This window comes from Cupressus sempervirens, chromosome 6 (assembly GCF_028749045.1).
Source record: "Cupressus sempervirens isolate cs-2001-9-10 chromosome 6, ASM2874904v1, whole genome shotgun sequence".
NCBI lineage: Eukaryota > Viridiplantae > Streptophyta > Pinopsida > Cupressales > Cupressaceae > Cupressus > Cupressus sempervirens.
In genome coordinates, this window is record NC_143123.1 from 40,309,434 (window position 1) to 40,325,276 (window position 15,843).

The 15,843-nt window shown below is 41.8% G+C and overlaps 1 protein-coding gene across 1 annotated transcript in view; it reads right to left on the reverse strand.

Moving 5' to 3' along the window:
- The window catches only part of LOC149551010 (FAD/NAD(P)-binding oxidoreductase family protein), a 304,663-nt gene that overhangs the window by 110,627 nt on the left and 178,193 nt on the right, over window positions 1-15,843 (reverse strand). Inside the window, exons 9-11 of the mRNA XM_089786572.1 lie at window positions 7,426-7,470; window positions 7,223-7,297; window positions 7,003-7,071 (exon numbers count right to left, since the gene is read on the reverse strand). Coding sequence (XP_089642698.1) covers window positions 7,003-7,071; window positions 7,223-7,297; window positions 7,426-7,470 — 189 coding nt within the window. The remainder of the gene's footprint in view (window positions 1-7,002; window positions 7,072-7,222; window positions 7,298-7,425; window positions 7,471-15,843) is intronic.

The following is a 15,843-nucleotide window of genomic DNA, read 5'->3' on the forward strand; positions in this document are numbered from 1 at the left end:
AAAATAGTAGACTTTGATAAAGGTTACACACCTCTATCTTCAGACGCTTTCAGAACAACTCTTTTAGAGAGGTCCAAAGGGAGAGTGACAAGAAAGTTAGATGTGATCAAAGCCTCTTGAAAGACAATAGGTTGCACCATATTGAGTGATGGGTGGTTACATATATGTCAGAGGCCTTCAATTAATGTTTTCGTGGCTTCCCCTGAAGGAGTTGATCAATCAAAAGAAAACTTCAGCATATATTTTCTAGATATTAGAAGAAGTCATTATTGAAGTAGGGGTAGAAAATGTGGTTCAGGCGGTTACTAATAGTTTAGCGAATTGTGTGGGAGCTAGGAAGCTGATTGTAGAGAAGTACCCACAGATTTATTGGAGCCCATGTGCAGCCAATTGTTTGGATTTGTTACTTCATGACTTGGCCAAGTTCCCATGGATACATGAAACAATTTATAGAGAGAGAGCAGTTATAAATTTCATCAGAAACCATCGTCTCACCTTGAGTCTTTATAGGAAACATGCATTGACAGAGTTGTTGAGGCCTTGTGACACAAGGTTTTCTTCTTTCTATTTCACATTGAGGAAAGCAATTGAAGAAAAAGCAACTTTGAGATCTACGATTTGTTCTAATGAGTGGGAAAATTCAGCAATTTCGAAAAGTGTCAAGGGGAAGGACATACAGAAAATCATATTAAACAGCAATTTTTGGGAAAGTAAATCAAAGGTTTTGAATGTATGTGGTCCATGACACTCCTTGCCTTGGCATTCTTTATCAAAGCATGGACAATTATAAAGAATTCATTCAGAGAGCGTTGAAGAATGTGGAAGCAGAGTACATGGAGATATGGGAAGCAATTGATTTCAAGTGCGAAATGATGCACACACCTCTACATGCAGCAGCTTGCTATTTGGAGCCCAAGTTATTTCATATTGATAGACAAAGTGATAGTGAAATTATGGAAGGCCTTTATGATGCCATTAGCAGGTATGAGTGGGATCAAGACACTAAAACTCTGATCACGGACCAATGTTGGAGACACAAGAAAGCAAAAGGGACATTTGGAATGGAAGCACTACAATATGACATGGCATGAGCTGAGGTAACTAGTTATAGATGGTGGATGAGCTATGGGGCACAAACTCCTGAATTGCAGTGCTTTGCCATTAGAGTATTGAGTCAGGAAACAAGTTCATCAACATGTGAGAGGAACTAGAGCTATTTTGACCAGATTCATTCTAAAAAAAGGAACAAGCTGTTGTTCAGAAAGATGGAAGATCTTGTTTATGTTCCCAGCAATTTGAAATTGCTCATGAACAAATCAGCAAAGGACTCCACATCTTCTTCACAAAAGGGAAATTCAGAACACATGGCAACTGGACCTCTAGAGGAACCACACTTCTTGGATGTTGAGCTAAGTAGCGACACTGATGATGATTCTACAGCAAATCAGCCAAGTGCTCTTGATAACATGGAGCTTTTTTAAAGTTTTATAGTATTGACTTTTGACTATAATATTTTAACAAAAACTATCTTCATACTTTTGATAATTTTGAGCTATTTTGAAGTTCTAAAGTATAAAATGCTGATCTATCTTTTGGATAGTAAAAGAACTTTGTAATCATGATTTCACATGTTTCTTATGGGTTATATCTTATAAATGTGATATATTTTTTTTTAATAAGTTCAAATCTATTTTTGTAATCTCAAACTATTCTAATTATACAATGGATATATTGTTGGACATGAACAAATGTTTTTCATTGTAGTTTTGAATTGAAAAGTTCCTTGCATGAAACTCAAACATATAATAATAAATAACATAATTTTCTAAGAATTACATGAGGCAAATTTAATGTCGAATTTTTTTTCGAGTTTTTTGACTTGTCGAACTTCATCCTTGTCAAACTCAAACCTTGTGACTTAGCTTTTAGCCATTCATTCCATTATTCTCTCCATTTGCTTGCCATATGGTTATGCATGTTTTACAATGACGTACAAGACCCTTTGAGTTGTCCCCCATGAATCTAGGGAGTTTTTGTTTCCCCATTGCCTTTCTTCTACTATTCTTCCCCCCTGTTGAGACACTCCCACCTGGCACGATGTTCCCTCTTGCAAGGATGCTCCTTCTTGACAAGATACTCCCTCCTGATGGGAGGCTCTCTCCTGTCGAGAAGCTCCCTCTTGTCAGGAACCTTCTTCCTAATGGGACGCTCCCTCCTGCCAAGCTAGATTCCTAGGTGCTTGTCCCAATAGTATCTCCTTCTCTCTGCATGCAGGGGTTTTAGGATTTCTGCACTTTGCCTTCCAAGTGTCTTGGAGATATCCAAATTGGTTATTCCTTCTATTGTGTGTTTAATCAACCCTTCTTGGATTCAGAAGCTATCCCCTTAGGTAACAACGTCTTTCCTCCTGTTGTTAGAGGCGTAACGTCCTCAAAGTGACTTCCTCAGTTTCTTCCTCTAGCACCTGCCTCGGATATTTCTGTGGAATCAGGGGCTTATATTGGTTTAGTGCCTAATTATCTTCCGTGAATTATCACGCTCCTCCAATTCCCATTCCCATGTCCTTTCAGCAAACTGTTGGAGCAATTGTTGCCTTCTTCGTTCTCTTTTGTTTCCGCTCTTTCCTCCTCCATGCATACCAAGTTTCTTGCCATCAGTCGAGGAATTTATTCAAGTAGATTGTTCACCATTAATGGTATCGAAAGTTCGTTCCCTACCGTGCTCTTTGGAACCACTCTCCCACAAGCTTCCCTTTGCACATACTGGTTGACAAATAATTCCCAGGTCATCACCAGATCATTTATCAAGTGATCTTCTCTAGTAATTTCCTCCTCTTCACCATCACTGTTCATTACTCATATACATAGTAGGAAGGGGCTTCCCATTAATCCATCCTGCCTCTCAAACGACCTCTAGGTTCAGACTTAGGCAACAACGACAAAATATAGAATGGCTATTCTCACAAGATAAATAGAGTAATACAACAAAGATTCAATGGTACTAAAAGAGCATTTGTTAACCGTACCAAAATACTAAATGGTCAAGAAATGTTATTCTTTTATTGATTATTAAAACGTGAGCAAATTAATCATAATTCATAGTTCTTATATGATGGTCCATTGGATGGGAAAACCAACAGATGCATCCCCTTGCTTCATAACTACGTGACCCGACAAAGCTTAACTAATGCTAAGTACTTTATTACGTACTATAGAACCCTAGAGCTCTGCAGACCATTACATATTGCTTTGCTAATCCAACAAACAATGATCTACAAAGACACAGTCACCATGCAGATGGAGACTCTTCACCTGGAGAAGACAATCTTGCAATATCCACAATCATGATCAAGTTTATCTTTGCAACTCTATCTGCCTTCTTTGGATTCCTCTTTTGTTTGCTTTCCCTACTCACCACCGACAGAAGTACTTGAATCTTTTCTACCTCCACATTTGGCATGTCTGAGAAAGGTTCATAGGCCTTTGCGATAAGGTATTCCCTCCCCTGGTCATTGCCCAGTGTTGCCTTCTAGTGGAGCCATTTATGGAGGAAATCAATATTTCTAGCATTGCGAATCTTTTGTTCTCTAAAGGCTCTAATGTACTTAATTATTAGTAATGGGTGCTTTACCACACCCTCCTCAAGATTGCAAACATCCTCAAACCATGCGGCTTCATTGTACTCTATCAGACAAAGGATCATAAAACTTGCATCTATATTTTGCACAACTATCTCCAAACACCCCAGTATCTCCTTAAAGACCCTTATGCATTAGATGTATTTTTTTGAATTTCTAAATCCCCATAACGAACAAAATGGAAACGAAGGTGGACAAGAAGTCACAATTTACCCGAAATCAGAATTCATAGTTGATAAACTCCTCCCCCATAACCTCCCCTACCGCACGGGTGGCCAAATCATCCATTTCATTCAGGATCCTACCCCATCTCTTATGCTCAACCTTCCCCCTAAACGCCATCATCCTATTATCATCTTCGACTAGCAAAGTCAAAGTTGATTCAACAATAGTGCACCTATTCCATCCTCTATATCTGCTTAGAAGAAATATATTTTTCATCGTTTTACTCTTCACTTTCAACAAATAAGTGTTCTTAAATATCTTGAAATGATTGTATGTCATGATGATCCACGAAAGAGCATCTATGTTGGTCACAACATGTGTGGAGTGACACTTAGTTAATGCATTGAAGTAAAGGCATTTCACCAAATAATTGTTCCTGCTCGTTTTTCTAGAAATTGATTAAGTTCTAGCTTTCTCTAGATCCTTACATAAAACCCACGGTGTAGGCCATGTCATCGCTTGCTTGGTTTAAGCTAGAATAAATCTCTACCTCTATTCGGCTTACCCATCGTCTTTTAACCATTACTATTAAAATTTCAAATTTTAATGATTAAGATTAAAGAGTATCCGAGAAGGTCATATTTAGAAGACAATAGTATAATATAAGATTGGTTGGTGTTTAGATAAGATGAACATATAAAGAGGTCCAAGCCAAGTCATGCAACATGAGTGATGACATGGCAAATATCATGGGTCTCATGGTAAATTCTACACAAGGTTAGAATTTCAATTAACATCTTGATGTTAACTTAGGAGCAATTATTTCTTGAAATGTTTGTTTCTTAGAGATTAATCAAAGAGGCCTTCAAATACTACAGCCAACATAGATATCACTTCTCGAAACATTTAGCGGCATTCATTTAGTGAAAGTGAGTGGCAGGCATGATTACCATTATATTGTAAAGGTTTTGAGGACAGAATCCAATCATTATCATGCAATTGTCTTTGTGTCTAATATCGGAGGATGACAATAGGATGATGGCTATTAAGGGGAAAGTCAAGCATGAGAGATGCAGCGGTATTCCAAACAACCTAGATAATCTGGCAAGCTATGCAATAGGGGAGATCTAGAAGGAGGGAAGGGAGTTTATTAATTGTGAATTTAGATTCAAGCTAAATTATGACATTCCAGCCACTTTTGCTTCCACTCTACTAGTTTTGGGGTCTCAAAAACCTTAAGTAATACAATTATGCAGAAAGAAAGGCTTTTAAGGAGTTACAAGGGGGTATGGATGTAGCCATGCAAAATGTAGATGAAAACTTTATGGCTCCCTACCTAGAAGACTACTTTGTAGTTGCAAGGCCAAAGCATGTGCAACAACCTAAGGAAGAGGTGGCAAAACACCCATTACTAATAATAAAAGACATTAAAGCCTTCTAAAAACAACAGTCAAACATCCAAAGATATTGATTTCTCCCCAAAAATAGCTCCAGATGCAGGTGGCCCCAAGTAATGACTGGAGGAATGAATGCCTCATAGTAGAGGGATATGAACCTTTCTTGGCTATCAGCCGACTGGATGGTTCCGGCGGTATTTTGTATTCTATAGCCGACGGTCCGGCAACGGTGCCAAATGTTTACCGTACAGGTAAAAGAAATGAACGCATCCAGACAATGAACACGAATAGCAGAATTATATTCACAATAGTAGATGAATGATGCTTTACAATGATCTCAGACGGGATATAAATACTACCGCCGAACCTTCCCGAAGGAGTCCGTCGGCCACAAATATTCTATCCGCTACAAACTATTTACCGACGACGTCGGCTACAGAATACAGAAACACCGCCGAACCGTCGGCTACAGAATACAGAAGAACCGCCGGACCGTCAACTACAGAATACAGAAACACCGACGCACCGTCGGCTACAGAATACAAAATACCGCCGGAACCATCCAGTCGGCTGACATTGGCAACGTCAAATGTAAAGGTTGAAAAGATTCAAATTCTATCTCTAGTGGTTATAAGGCCAAGAAGAAAACAAAGACGACCTAGGAGTGCAAATATAGCTACAAACAGTAAACCGGACATGGCAAGGGATGATGTAGGACTGTCTTCTCCATACGATGACTACGCAAATGTTGATAGTGGCAATATGGAGTAATTAAATAAGCTTAGGTTAGGGTTAATGTTCATCGGTAAGGGTTAAGTATATGATGTCTTAGCAATTACAAATTTATAGAATATCAAAAATTGTGATATGAGTAAATGCAATTCGGAGACCAAAATTTAAAATTGGTTTTGTGGGTTCTCAAGGAGGGTGGACAAGTACAAATTTTGTATTTCATCAATTAAAAGAATGTACATTTGTATGTTAAATAAAGAAGAAAACAACTAAATAATATATATAAAATGCATATGAATGGTGCTGGGTTCGCGTGAGTGCTCACCCCAACCCATTCCATTGTTTTGTTATGGGTGTCTTTTCATTATATATGTGTGTGTGTGCATGTTCATGTGTATGTGTGAAAAGCTGAATCCTACAAGGCAGTTATAAGAAGATGGACACTAGTTTGACATCAACTGTAAAGCTCCTTTTAAACATATATAATTATATTATTACAGTTAACGAATAGGATGCTGATTGTAAATGATTGTAAGTATATATTTAATAAATGATGATTAGAATTAAATCAATGAATTGAGAAAGGTTGTGGCATTGTGGCTTTGATCCCTACTTTTTTTTTTTAAATAAAAAACAAGCAGTTCAATTTCATTAGTTCGTTGATGCCCATAAACCATTCTTATTACAATTTCAATGTTATCAATTTAATCATACTGACATGTCTCACATTTAGCATTTACCAAGTGAAAGTTGATGATTTCAACCTATAGCAATTGACTTTCTTCAACATATAGACACAAAACTAAGTTTTCTTAAGCATGTAGACACAGAACTGAGTGTTATCATTTATTATAATTAATTTATTAAGCAATTATAAGATCCATACAATGTTTCATATCAGCATGAATCCTTCATTGGGAGCAATGGCATGTGCAACAGGCATTTTATTATTTTGTCGTGAATCTTAAAAATATGCATTGAAATATGTTTTCTTCTTCAGACTGTTCTACAAGTAGTTGCTAAAGTGAGCCTTTACTGACTAAATAACTTTATTGGTACAAGAAACTTTACCGAGGAGTAGTCCAAGCCCTTAACAGCATTCAGAAAGACTTCAGATAAAACATTGGCAGGTGTTAATTTCTGCAGCAGTCAACTGTCTCATGAATAAAGAGTCTTCAAAAAGCACTTAATGCTTTCAATGCGCATATATCATACTGAGCTTTTTAAGTTGGTCACAACTGTCCATCATGGTATTAGAAAAGAATATGCAAGATTTTTAAGCTCTCTTTACCATAAAAGTAACCCATGGTGTTGCATTTGAGAGGACAACAGGAGCATTTATTTGAGTTCCATCTGATAACAAAACCTGAATATAATATCACTCAAGCAAATTAAAACCAAATATTCATCATCATTATCTAGTTTCTACAGTCATAGTTGGTACAAATATTCTCTTATACAGTTGCAGTACATGACAAAATCTAAATAACTCACCCCACTAACAACCTTTGTTTGCTCATCTACCATCACTTGTCTAACCTACAAGAATGTAAAAGTACTTCAATCAAAACGTTGTTTATAGGAAATCCATATATAATATCAAACATGACGAAATAATACTTTATGATACAAAAAATGAAAAAAATCAAGTACAGGAACAAATACTAACGAAGTCAAAAAGGAAACAGAAATGTATAAGACATCACTGGAATGGTAGCATAAAGCCATTTTTCCTGAAATCTAATAGTATCTCTTGCTTATCTATAAACATGCCAGGCATGTTTATTTTAGAAAATTTTAGATAATGAAATAACCCTGACCAGTTACAAATTGAACAACATCAGTTTCCCTTTACTAATCAATACTTTGGCATTTTGTCGAACACTTAGCGAACATGCACTAATACAGTAATGACTCTAAATGTCTCTGCTGAAATGCAAATTATTTGTTTTGTCTTTCCTTGTGTTTTGGTTTTTCTTTGGAAGATGTAATTGCATTAATATAAATACCGAATCGAATGGGCAAATTCTATAATATGCATAATACTGAAGTAAAATGCAATTACAGTGAAATTGAAGATGGACTTGCAATTTATAGTTAACCCAAATCGGGCAGCAAAAATAACAACTAAATAATAATGGAACCTGATAATTGTAAGCCACAATTCCTTTTAACAAAAGCGATCACTTGTACAGCCCAGACATTAAGGAAAATTCACTATTATAGGTGTATATGCACAGACCTCTGATCACAAATTGGCAGCACTGATTTAGGCACATGACCCTAGAAAAACAGCACTTCTGTTGAGAAAGCCCTCACCAAAATCACCCAAATCTTAGTTTTGCAGGCAGACTGATATGGACTGTAAATGCTGCCCAGATTGCTTCAGAATGCAGTGCCAAGTGTAGGAAAAAGGTGGCATGGATTCACAAGGGAAGGGTGCCCCCAACTTGGAGAAGAAATCACCCCAGCTGCAAGGGCAAACAAGACACCAGAAGACCAAGGGTTTGCTAGCCCGACTGCAAACCAAAACCCAATCGACGCATCCAATTTCAATGAGGAAAAACGGCCAAGATATCCAATACTTCAGCACCCAACATACAGCATGAAAGGAGTGCTTAAGGATGCAGATGTAGCACACCAATTTGCAAAGAAATTTAACTAGAAGTTTTTGATACTAAACAAATAATAACAGGCTCCAGATTTAAATGTGAAGGAATGCCGAAAACATGCTGTCTTCCAAGCTACAGAATGTACAGCACGGAAATCACTTAATTCACAATATCACCCCAAATGCTTTACTAAGCAATCAGCTCCTCACTTGTCGACAGTAAATATTGTATCAAGATGTATGTTGACAGTATCAGGATGTATGTTATCGGTATCGGCCGACAGGGTGTGTATCGGGATGTATGTCGTCAGTATCAGAAAGGTTTGACGTCAGTATCGGGAAGCTTCTTATTATGTAGCCGACATGTTGTATGTAGCCGACGGACACCTTCGAGAAGGGTCCTCGAGATGTATAAATACCCCCCTTTGGGATCATTGTAATCATCAGCATCATATGCATAATGTAATATCTTGGCGTATGCGAATATAATAGGAGTTCTGCTATTCTTATCCATAAAAAAAAAAAAAGATGAAAAAGTACCATACGGTGGTCATATATGCCTGCACCGTACGGCTAGATACAGTACAGTTTCAAGATGACTAGTATCCACCGTACGGCGTGAAGGGTGTTTCAATAGGCATGATCCATACGACCTTTTGCAGGTGAAGAGGCATAAGGAATAATGAATATAGAGTCCTCCAGTTGTCTAAGGCAACGTACAATACTCAGATAGTGCCTGGAGGCGGCAATTCTAAAGGCACATTTACTACCGCCGAACCTTCCGAAGGAGTCTGTCGGCCACAATTATTCTATCCGCTACAAATTATTTACCGCCGGACCGTCGGCTATAGAATACCGAAACATTGCCGAACCGTCGGCTATAGAATACAAAACACTGCCAGACCGTCGGCTACAGACTAGAAAATACTGCCGAAACTATCCAATCGGCTAACACCAAATGTTTACCATACAGGTAAAGAAAATGAACACATACAGAAAATGAATACGAACAGCAAAATTATATTCGCAATAGTAGATGAATGATGATTTACAATGATCCCAGACGGGCTATAAATACTACCGCCGAACCTTCCCGAAGGAGTCTGTCAGCCACAATTATTCTATCCGCTACAAATTATTTACCGCCGGACTGTCGGCTACAGAATACCGAAACACTGCCGGACCGTCGGCTACTGAATACAAAACACTGCCGGACTGTCGGCTGCAAACTAGAAAATACTGCCGGAACTATCCAATCGACTAACACCATCCCCCCCAAAAAAAACAGTCGTCTCCTAACGACTAACAAAATTAGGAGACAACTTACAAACCACAGAAGAAACTAGAGAGAAGGGGGCGTCCCAGAAGTGTGCTGCTGGTGATGTAACTCATACACCTGCTCTGTCCTGATGCGGAGATCTGTCTGAATCTAAGAATTAACTTCGACGGCCTCCTTTAGAAGAAGTGTCGCGTCCATGGCTTGCGTCCTGGCTAACTGCATCTCGTGCTCAGTCGCATCCTTATCTCGAACCGCTGCCTCCGTACCTTGCAAGGCCACATCCCTCTCCTGCAACGCTGCTGCCAAATCTGCCAGTAGTACTGCCTGCTCTGTGGCCCATGCTGCCTGCTGGTCGGCCAAGTCAGCGGCTGCCAATGATCTCTCTGCTGCAACCCTGTTTGCCTCCGCATGCTGACGACCGTAATAAACATCTTTGTACAGTCCCACAATCTCATGTGCCAGCTTCATCATAGGGGTGTCACTGGTCCCAACTCCGGCTCAGTGGCCCAATCTGCCAACATCTCAGCTGTCTCCGTTGCCGGCCAGCCCCTATCTATAAAGCAAGTCTGAAATCGCCGAGGACAAATCCCATGGATATATGCTCTAATCAAGTGCCACTCCCTCCGCCAAGTCAAGGCCTGAATTGCCACATCGTGGCCCTTCTTCAATGCAGAATTCATAGTCCTGAGGTAATCCCGGCACCTGTCCTCATCTGACCCATAGTCCTCCTTGGCGAAGGCCTCCAATGACCATTCTGCATCAATGTTTTCCTCCTCATCAGCGGGAGCCATGCCCACATCCGATGCCGCCATATCTGTTGTTGGCGCAACCACGGCATGTGGCATTCCCTCCACCTGAAGCTGAGGCTCTGGTACCGCTGGCCATGTTCCTGAACGCTTAGGAGACTGAATAGACCCCGCTTGGCAAGAGTGAGTCAGAACTGCTGCCTCAGAAACTCACATCACCTCCGGTTGATCGACCTACACAAGCTCCATGTTCATCTTCGGTACTAGCTGGGCTGACTCGGCCTCTGCTAAAAAGGATGATGAAACGGTGACCACTGCATCACAATCAATGACCTCCAACCGAACCTACGGCTCAGATTGTGGCGGTGGCAACTGTTCTCTCAATGTGACTGCGACGGTGACATCTGCTAGTGCAACTAGAATCACCTCCGCTACAGCCGTCGGCAATGACTCGGAAACTATCCGTGGGACGGCATCCGTTACTGTCTGTGGAACCACCTCCATCACTGTCCGTGGGACATTTGCCTCTTCTGGAGGAGTCATAAGAACCGGGGCATGGCGCTGACCAAAGGCCGGAATGACTGTCGAAGAGGTAGTCAAGTGCGCTGAAGTTGACAGCTGAGGCGGGGTAAAGAATGTGGACCCACCACCCGCTGTCTCACCGTCAACTTTAGCCGATGTGCTCTCCTCTTCTTCCACAGATTCAACCCCGTCACTCATCGAAGTGCCCTCCCTTCCGCTATCTGTCTCCCCGGAAGGGGCCAATTCGTGGAGTACTTTCTTGTGACCTGCTGCTGACCCTCCTATATCTAAGTGTCGCCAGTAGAATATGGGAGGCTCCCCGTCTGCCAACTTGCCCCTTGGAGGAGCCTCAAAGCCACCCATTGGAATCTGGCTAGCTGCAGCCTCTAGAAACAACCCGATGGCATGGTGCGGCATGAAAAATGTTCGGTGCTGAAGCATCATGAATTCCTCCATCCTGTCGGCAAGTACTGAGGCCCAATCATATACCACTCCCTGCATGATACCATTCATAAACACAATCTGCGGCAATGCAATACCTGAGGCCCGGGTGGCGCCTGTCAACCTGCTCTTGATAACGTCCATGATACAACGCCAATGACCCTCCCGAATAAAGTCTCTTCGAAGCCCTCTGCACTTTGTCCCCTGAACTACTGTCTCCCTCTCCACGGGTGTAAGATCCCTGCATACTAGAGCTATCCAATGCTCCTTCCATTCCCGTGACAGTTTATGATTCCTGATTTCCACTTTCCTCCCATCGGGGCCAGGGATGCCGAAAACTCTAGTGAAATCCCTCGGTTTAAAAGATACTAACATCTGATGTTCTTTGTATAGGAATGTACTTATTCTGCTCCGGGCGATATATGTTTTTATCATAGTGTGCAATACTGATTCAAACAACCGGATGGAAAAAGTGGGAAGCTAAAATGCCCAATGTACCTGTGCCCGCCGCAAAATCTGTTTAATTTGGTCTTCCTCGGGGGTCTCCTGCCACCACTTCCAGCATTCGCTTCCACTAAGACTCTCAAACTGGACAGTGAGATAGGTGAGTTCCTCCTTGGTTTTCTATTTCTTGCTACTGGAACCGGAAGGGCCTACAACTCGAATCCTTGATGCCAAAACTCTTGAATTCTTCTCCATATTTGCCGCCAACTGACTCTTCCATGGCTTCCGCTTGCCTGCTGACTCCATGCAACAATGACTTATTTCTTCTTATTTTGTTTCCTTCGTCCGTTATAAAAAAATCTCAGCCCGCGGAAAAGGAGAAGACAAATCTTAATCAACAGTGCTGCCAATTAAATCAATACTTGCCAACAACTGTGTGTGATTGTCCCCCCTTTTTCTAGTATTTGAATTCTTGCAACCGCATCATTTGCATTCCAAACCGTGCTCCACTCCTTCCATTTACGATAAACAGTTGAAGCATAAGGATTGGCTTCAGTTGCATGAGAGGAGGTTGAATGCCTTAGAGGAGTCGGATCTTGAAGAACGATTGAGGGAAGAGTTATTGAATATGGCCGATCAAAAGAGATCACTTCAAGAGGAATTGCGAATCATAAAGGATGGACAGGCTCTTTGTCAAGCGTTGTTGCAAGGTGAAACCATTGGGCGAAAAGATTCAGTTGAGATTGGGTCCTGTCCTCCCCGCGGCCTTTCTGTCCTCACCCGCGGCCTTCCTGTCCTCCTCGGGGCCTTTCTTTTCCTACCCGCGGCCCATTCTTTCGCCGGCGGCTAACTGGGCGAGGATTTATAAAATGTTAAGCCCGCGGACATCTGCCCGCGGGGCTTTTAATAACCCGTGGACAGCAGCTGCTAGCGAGACTTTCAGCCTGCGGGCATTTCTGTCCGCGGCCCCCTTTTTTTTTATAAATTTTTTTTGTTTTATATATATATATATATATATATATATATATATATTTAGAAATTTGAATACATCAAATAAAAGCAGTACCTCCGGATGACGTTGCCGCCAAGAAGTTCTGTACTGACGACGATGGTGGATTCAATGACGATGAGAACTGGCTTGCACAATATGGTTTCAACTTGGATCCATTAACTGACTGAGTCATCTCCTGTCCGTCCAAGGTCGCCAGTTTGATTACCCCATTCTCGCCAATTTCTCGAATATTATATGGTCCAACCCATCGCACTTTGAATTTGCTCGGCTTGATTTCATTACGGCCGTCATACTTCAATACTAACTGTCTCGGCTGGAATCTGCTACGTTTCAGATGCTTATCATGCCAGAGTTTGCGTCTTCTCTGTGCCACTTCCGTTGCCCACTGTGCCAACAACCGTTTCTCCTCCAATTTATTCAAATTATTCAATCGCTCTTGTAAGCTTCTGTCATCATCCAGTCTGTTTTCCAACGCTATTCGGAGACTCGGAATCATGAATTCTACTAGAACCACTGCTTCCTGTCCAAACATTAACTGGAATGGTGTGTGCCCGGTCGTCACTTTGAATGCCGTGCAGTACGCCCAGAGGGCAGCAGGTAAGTTCTTCTCCCAATCAGCACCTTCCACCGCGCAGGATTTGTAGATGATGGATACCAGAATTTTATCGGTGGCCTCTGCCTGCCCGTTTGCTCTTGGATAGTACGGACTTAACAGTGAATGATAAATTTTGAACTGAGTGGTGAGCAGTCGAATAACATGACTAACAAAATGACCTCCCCGATCACTTGTTAATTGTAACGGGATTCCATACCTTGTGATGATCTGTTCATAAATAAATTTTGCGGTACTGACAGCCAAGTTATCTGGTAGCGCACGAGCCTCTACCCACTTGGTCAAGTAGTTCGTTGCAACAATGATGTAGCGACACCTTCGAGTCTTGCTCACCCTGAGTGGTCCAATGAAATCTAGTCCCCATCGCTCAAAAAGTTCCTGCGCATGAGAGGGTTGAAGTGGCATGAAATCTCTCTTCAGCGGCTTCCCAGCCCGTTGGCAAGTGTCACATCCGACGACCCATTCCCGTGCATCATTGTACACCATCGGCCACCAAAGTCCTGCGAGTAATATCTTCCGTGCAGTGGTGTCAGGCCCCATGTGTCCTCTCGCAGGACCATCATGTGCTTCTTTTAACACCTACGGTATCTCTTCTTCCAACACACACCGCCGAAGAATATGATCCAGCCCCATTTTGTAGAGCAACCCATTGATTAATTGAAATGTACGACTCCTGATTATCAACTTGCGCCTATCATTTGGTGACATCCCCATGCGAAACTGTCCTGTTGAGAGGTATTCGCCAATACTCCTGTACCATTCCGGCAATACCCTAATCTGAAACAGCTGTGCATCAGGGAAGTCATCATTCACACCATCTGCTGGTTCCCCTGTTTTGGTCCGTGACAGGTGGTTGGCACTGACGTGTTTCTTTCTTGGTCAGGCAATGATTTTGAAAGTAAATTCCTGCAACAGTAGCAACCATCGGCTGATCCTCCCTTGGATGACGGGTTTGTTAATCATGTACAACATGGCCTGGTGATCAACATAAAACACAAACAGTGTAGCAAGCAAATAATGACGGAATTTTTGCACAGCATAAACCATTCCCAAGGCTTCCCTTTCCGTCGTGCTGTAGTTCTGCTCGGCCTTTGATAGCAACCGGTTGGCAAAGTATATTGGATGATCCAATCCGTGATTACCAGTCTGTGCCAAGGTTGCGCCAATCGCATAATTGGAGGCATCCACATAAACATGAAATTCTTTATTCCAGTCCGGATATGCCAGGATGGGTGCCGTAGCCAATCGCACCTTCAGCCCTTCAAATGCCTCATCCTGCTCTTTCTCCCATCTAAATAATTCTTCCTTGCATGTTAGCTTATCTAACGGTTGGGACACCTTGGCAAAAATTTTAATAAATCTCCGATAATAACCTATATACCCGAGAAAAGATTTTACCTCCGTCACATTAGTAGATGGCTGCATTTCAAGAATGACTCTCACCTTGTCGGGATCCGTCTTTAATCCTTCCTTACAGACAATGTGTCCGAGCAGTCTGCCGTGCGGAACCATAAATCTGCACTTTTTGAGATTCAATGCTAGCCGAGCCCTGCGACATCTCTCCATACACTCACAAAGTGCTGCCAGGTGTTCGTCCTCCGTGCTAAATATTGACCAATCATCCAAGAAGGCCTTGAAATTTCCCACAGACATCTTGTCGAAGATATGCAGTATAATCTGCTGGAATGTGGCCGGTGCATTACACAACCCGAAAGGCATCCGGTCGAAAGCGTAGACCCCATCTTCAACAACAAACGTTGTCTTCAACTTATCCTCCACCGCTATAGAAATCTGATTATATCCAGGGAACCCGTCCATAAAAGAGTAGATTTCATGTCCCGCGACCTCCTCCAGAATGCTATTTGTGAATGGAATCGGAAAGGGATCTTTGATTGTTACTACAATCGGGCATCTGAAATCAACGCATATCCAGATCTGAATGGTATCCTTTTTCAAGGAAATGACTATTGGTGACACCCATTCGCTGGTCAGTACCTTGAAGATAATGCCGACTTCCAGCATCTGGTTGATTTCCTCCGTAACTCGTGCGGCATAGTTCTTATTCATCCTGTAGGGTCGCTTCCGTACAGGTACAGCTCCGTCCACCAACGGGATGCGGTGCACACACAATTCCGGCGGTACTCCTTTGAGGTCCTTGTATGTCCATGCAAACACATCCTTGTAGTCCATAAATATCTTGAATGCCGCAGCCTTGAGTACTGGATCCCAATTATCTCCGACTAG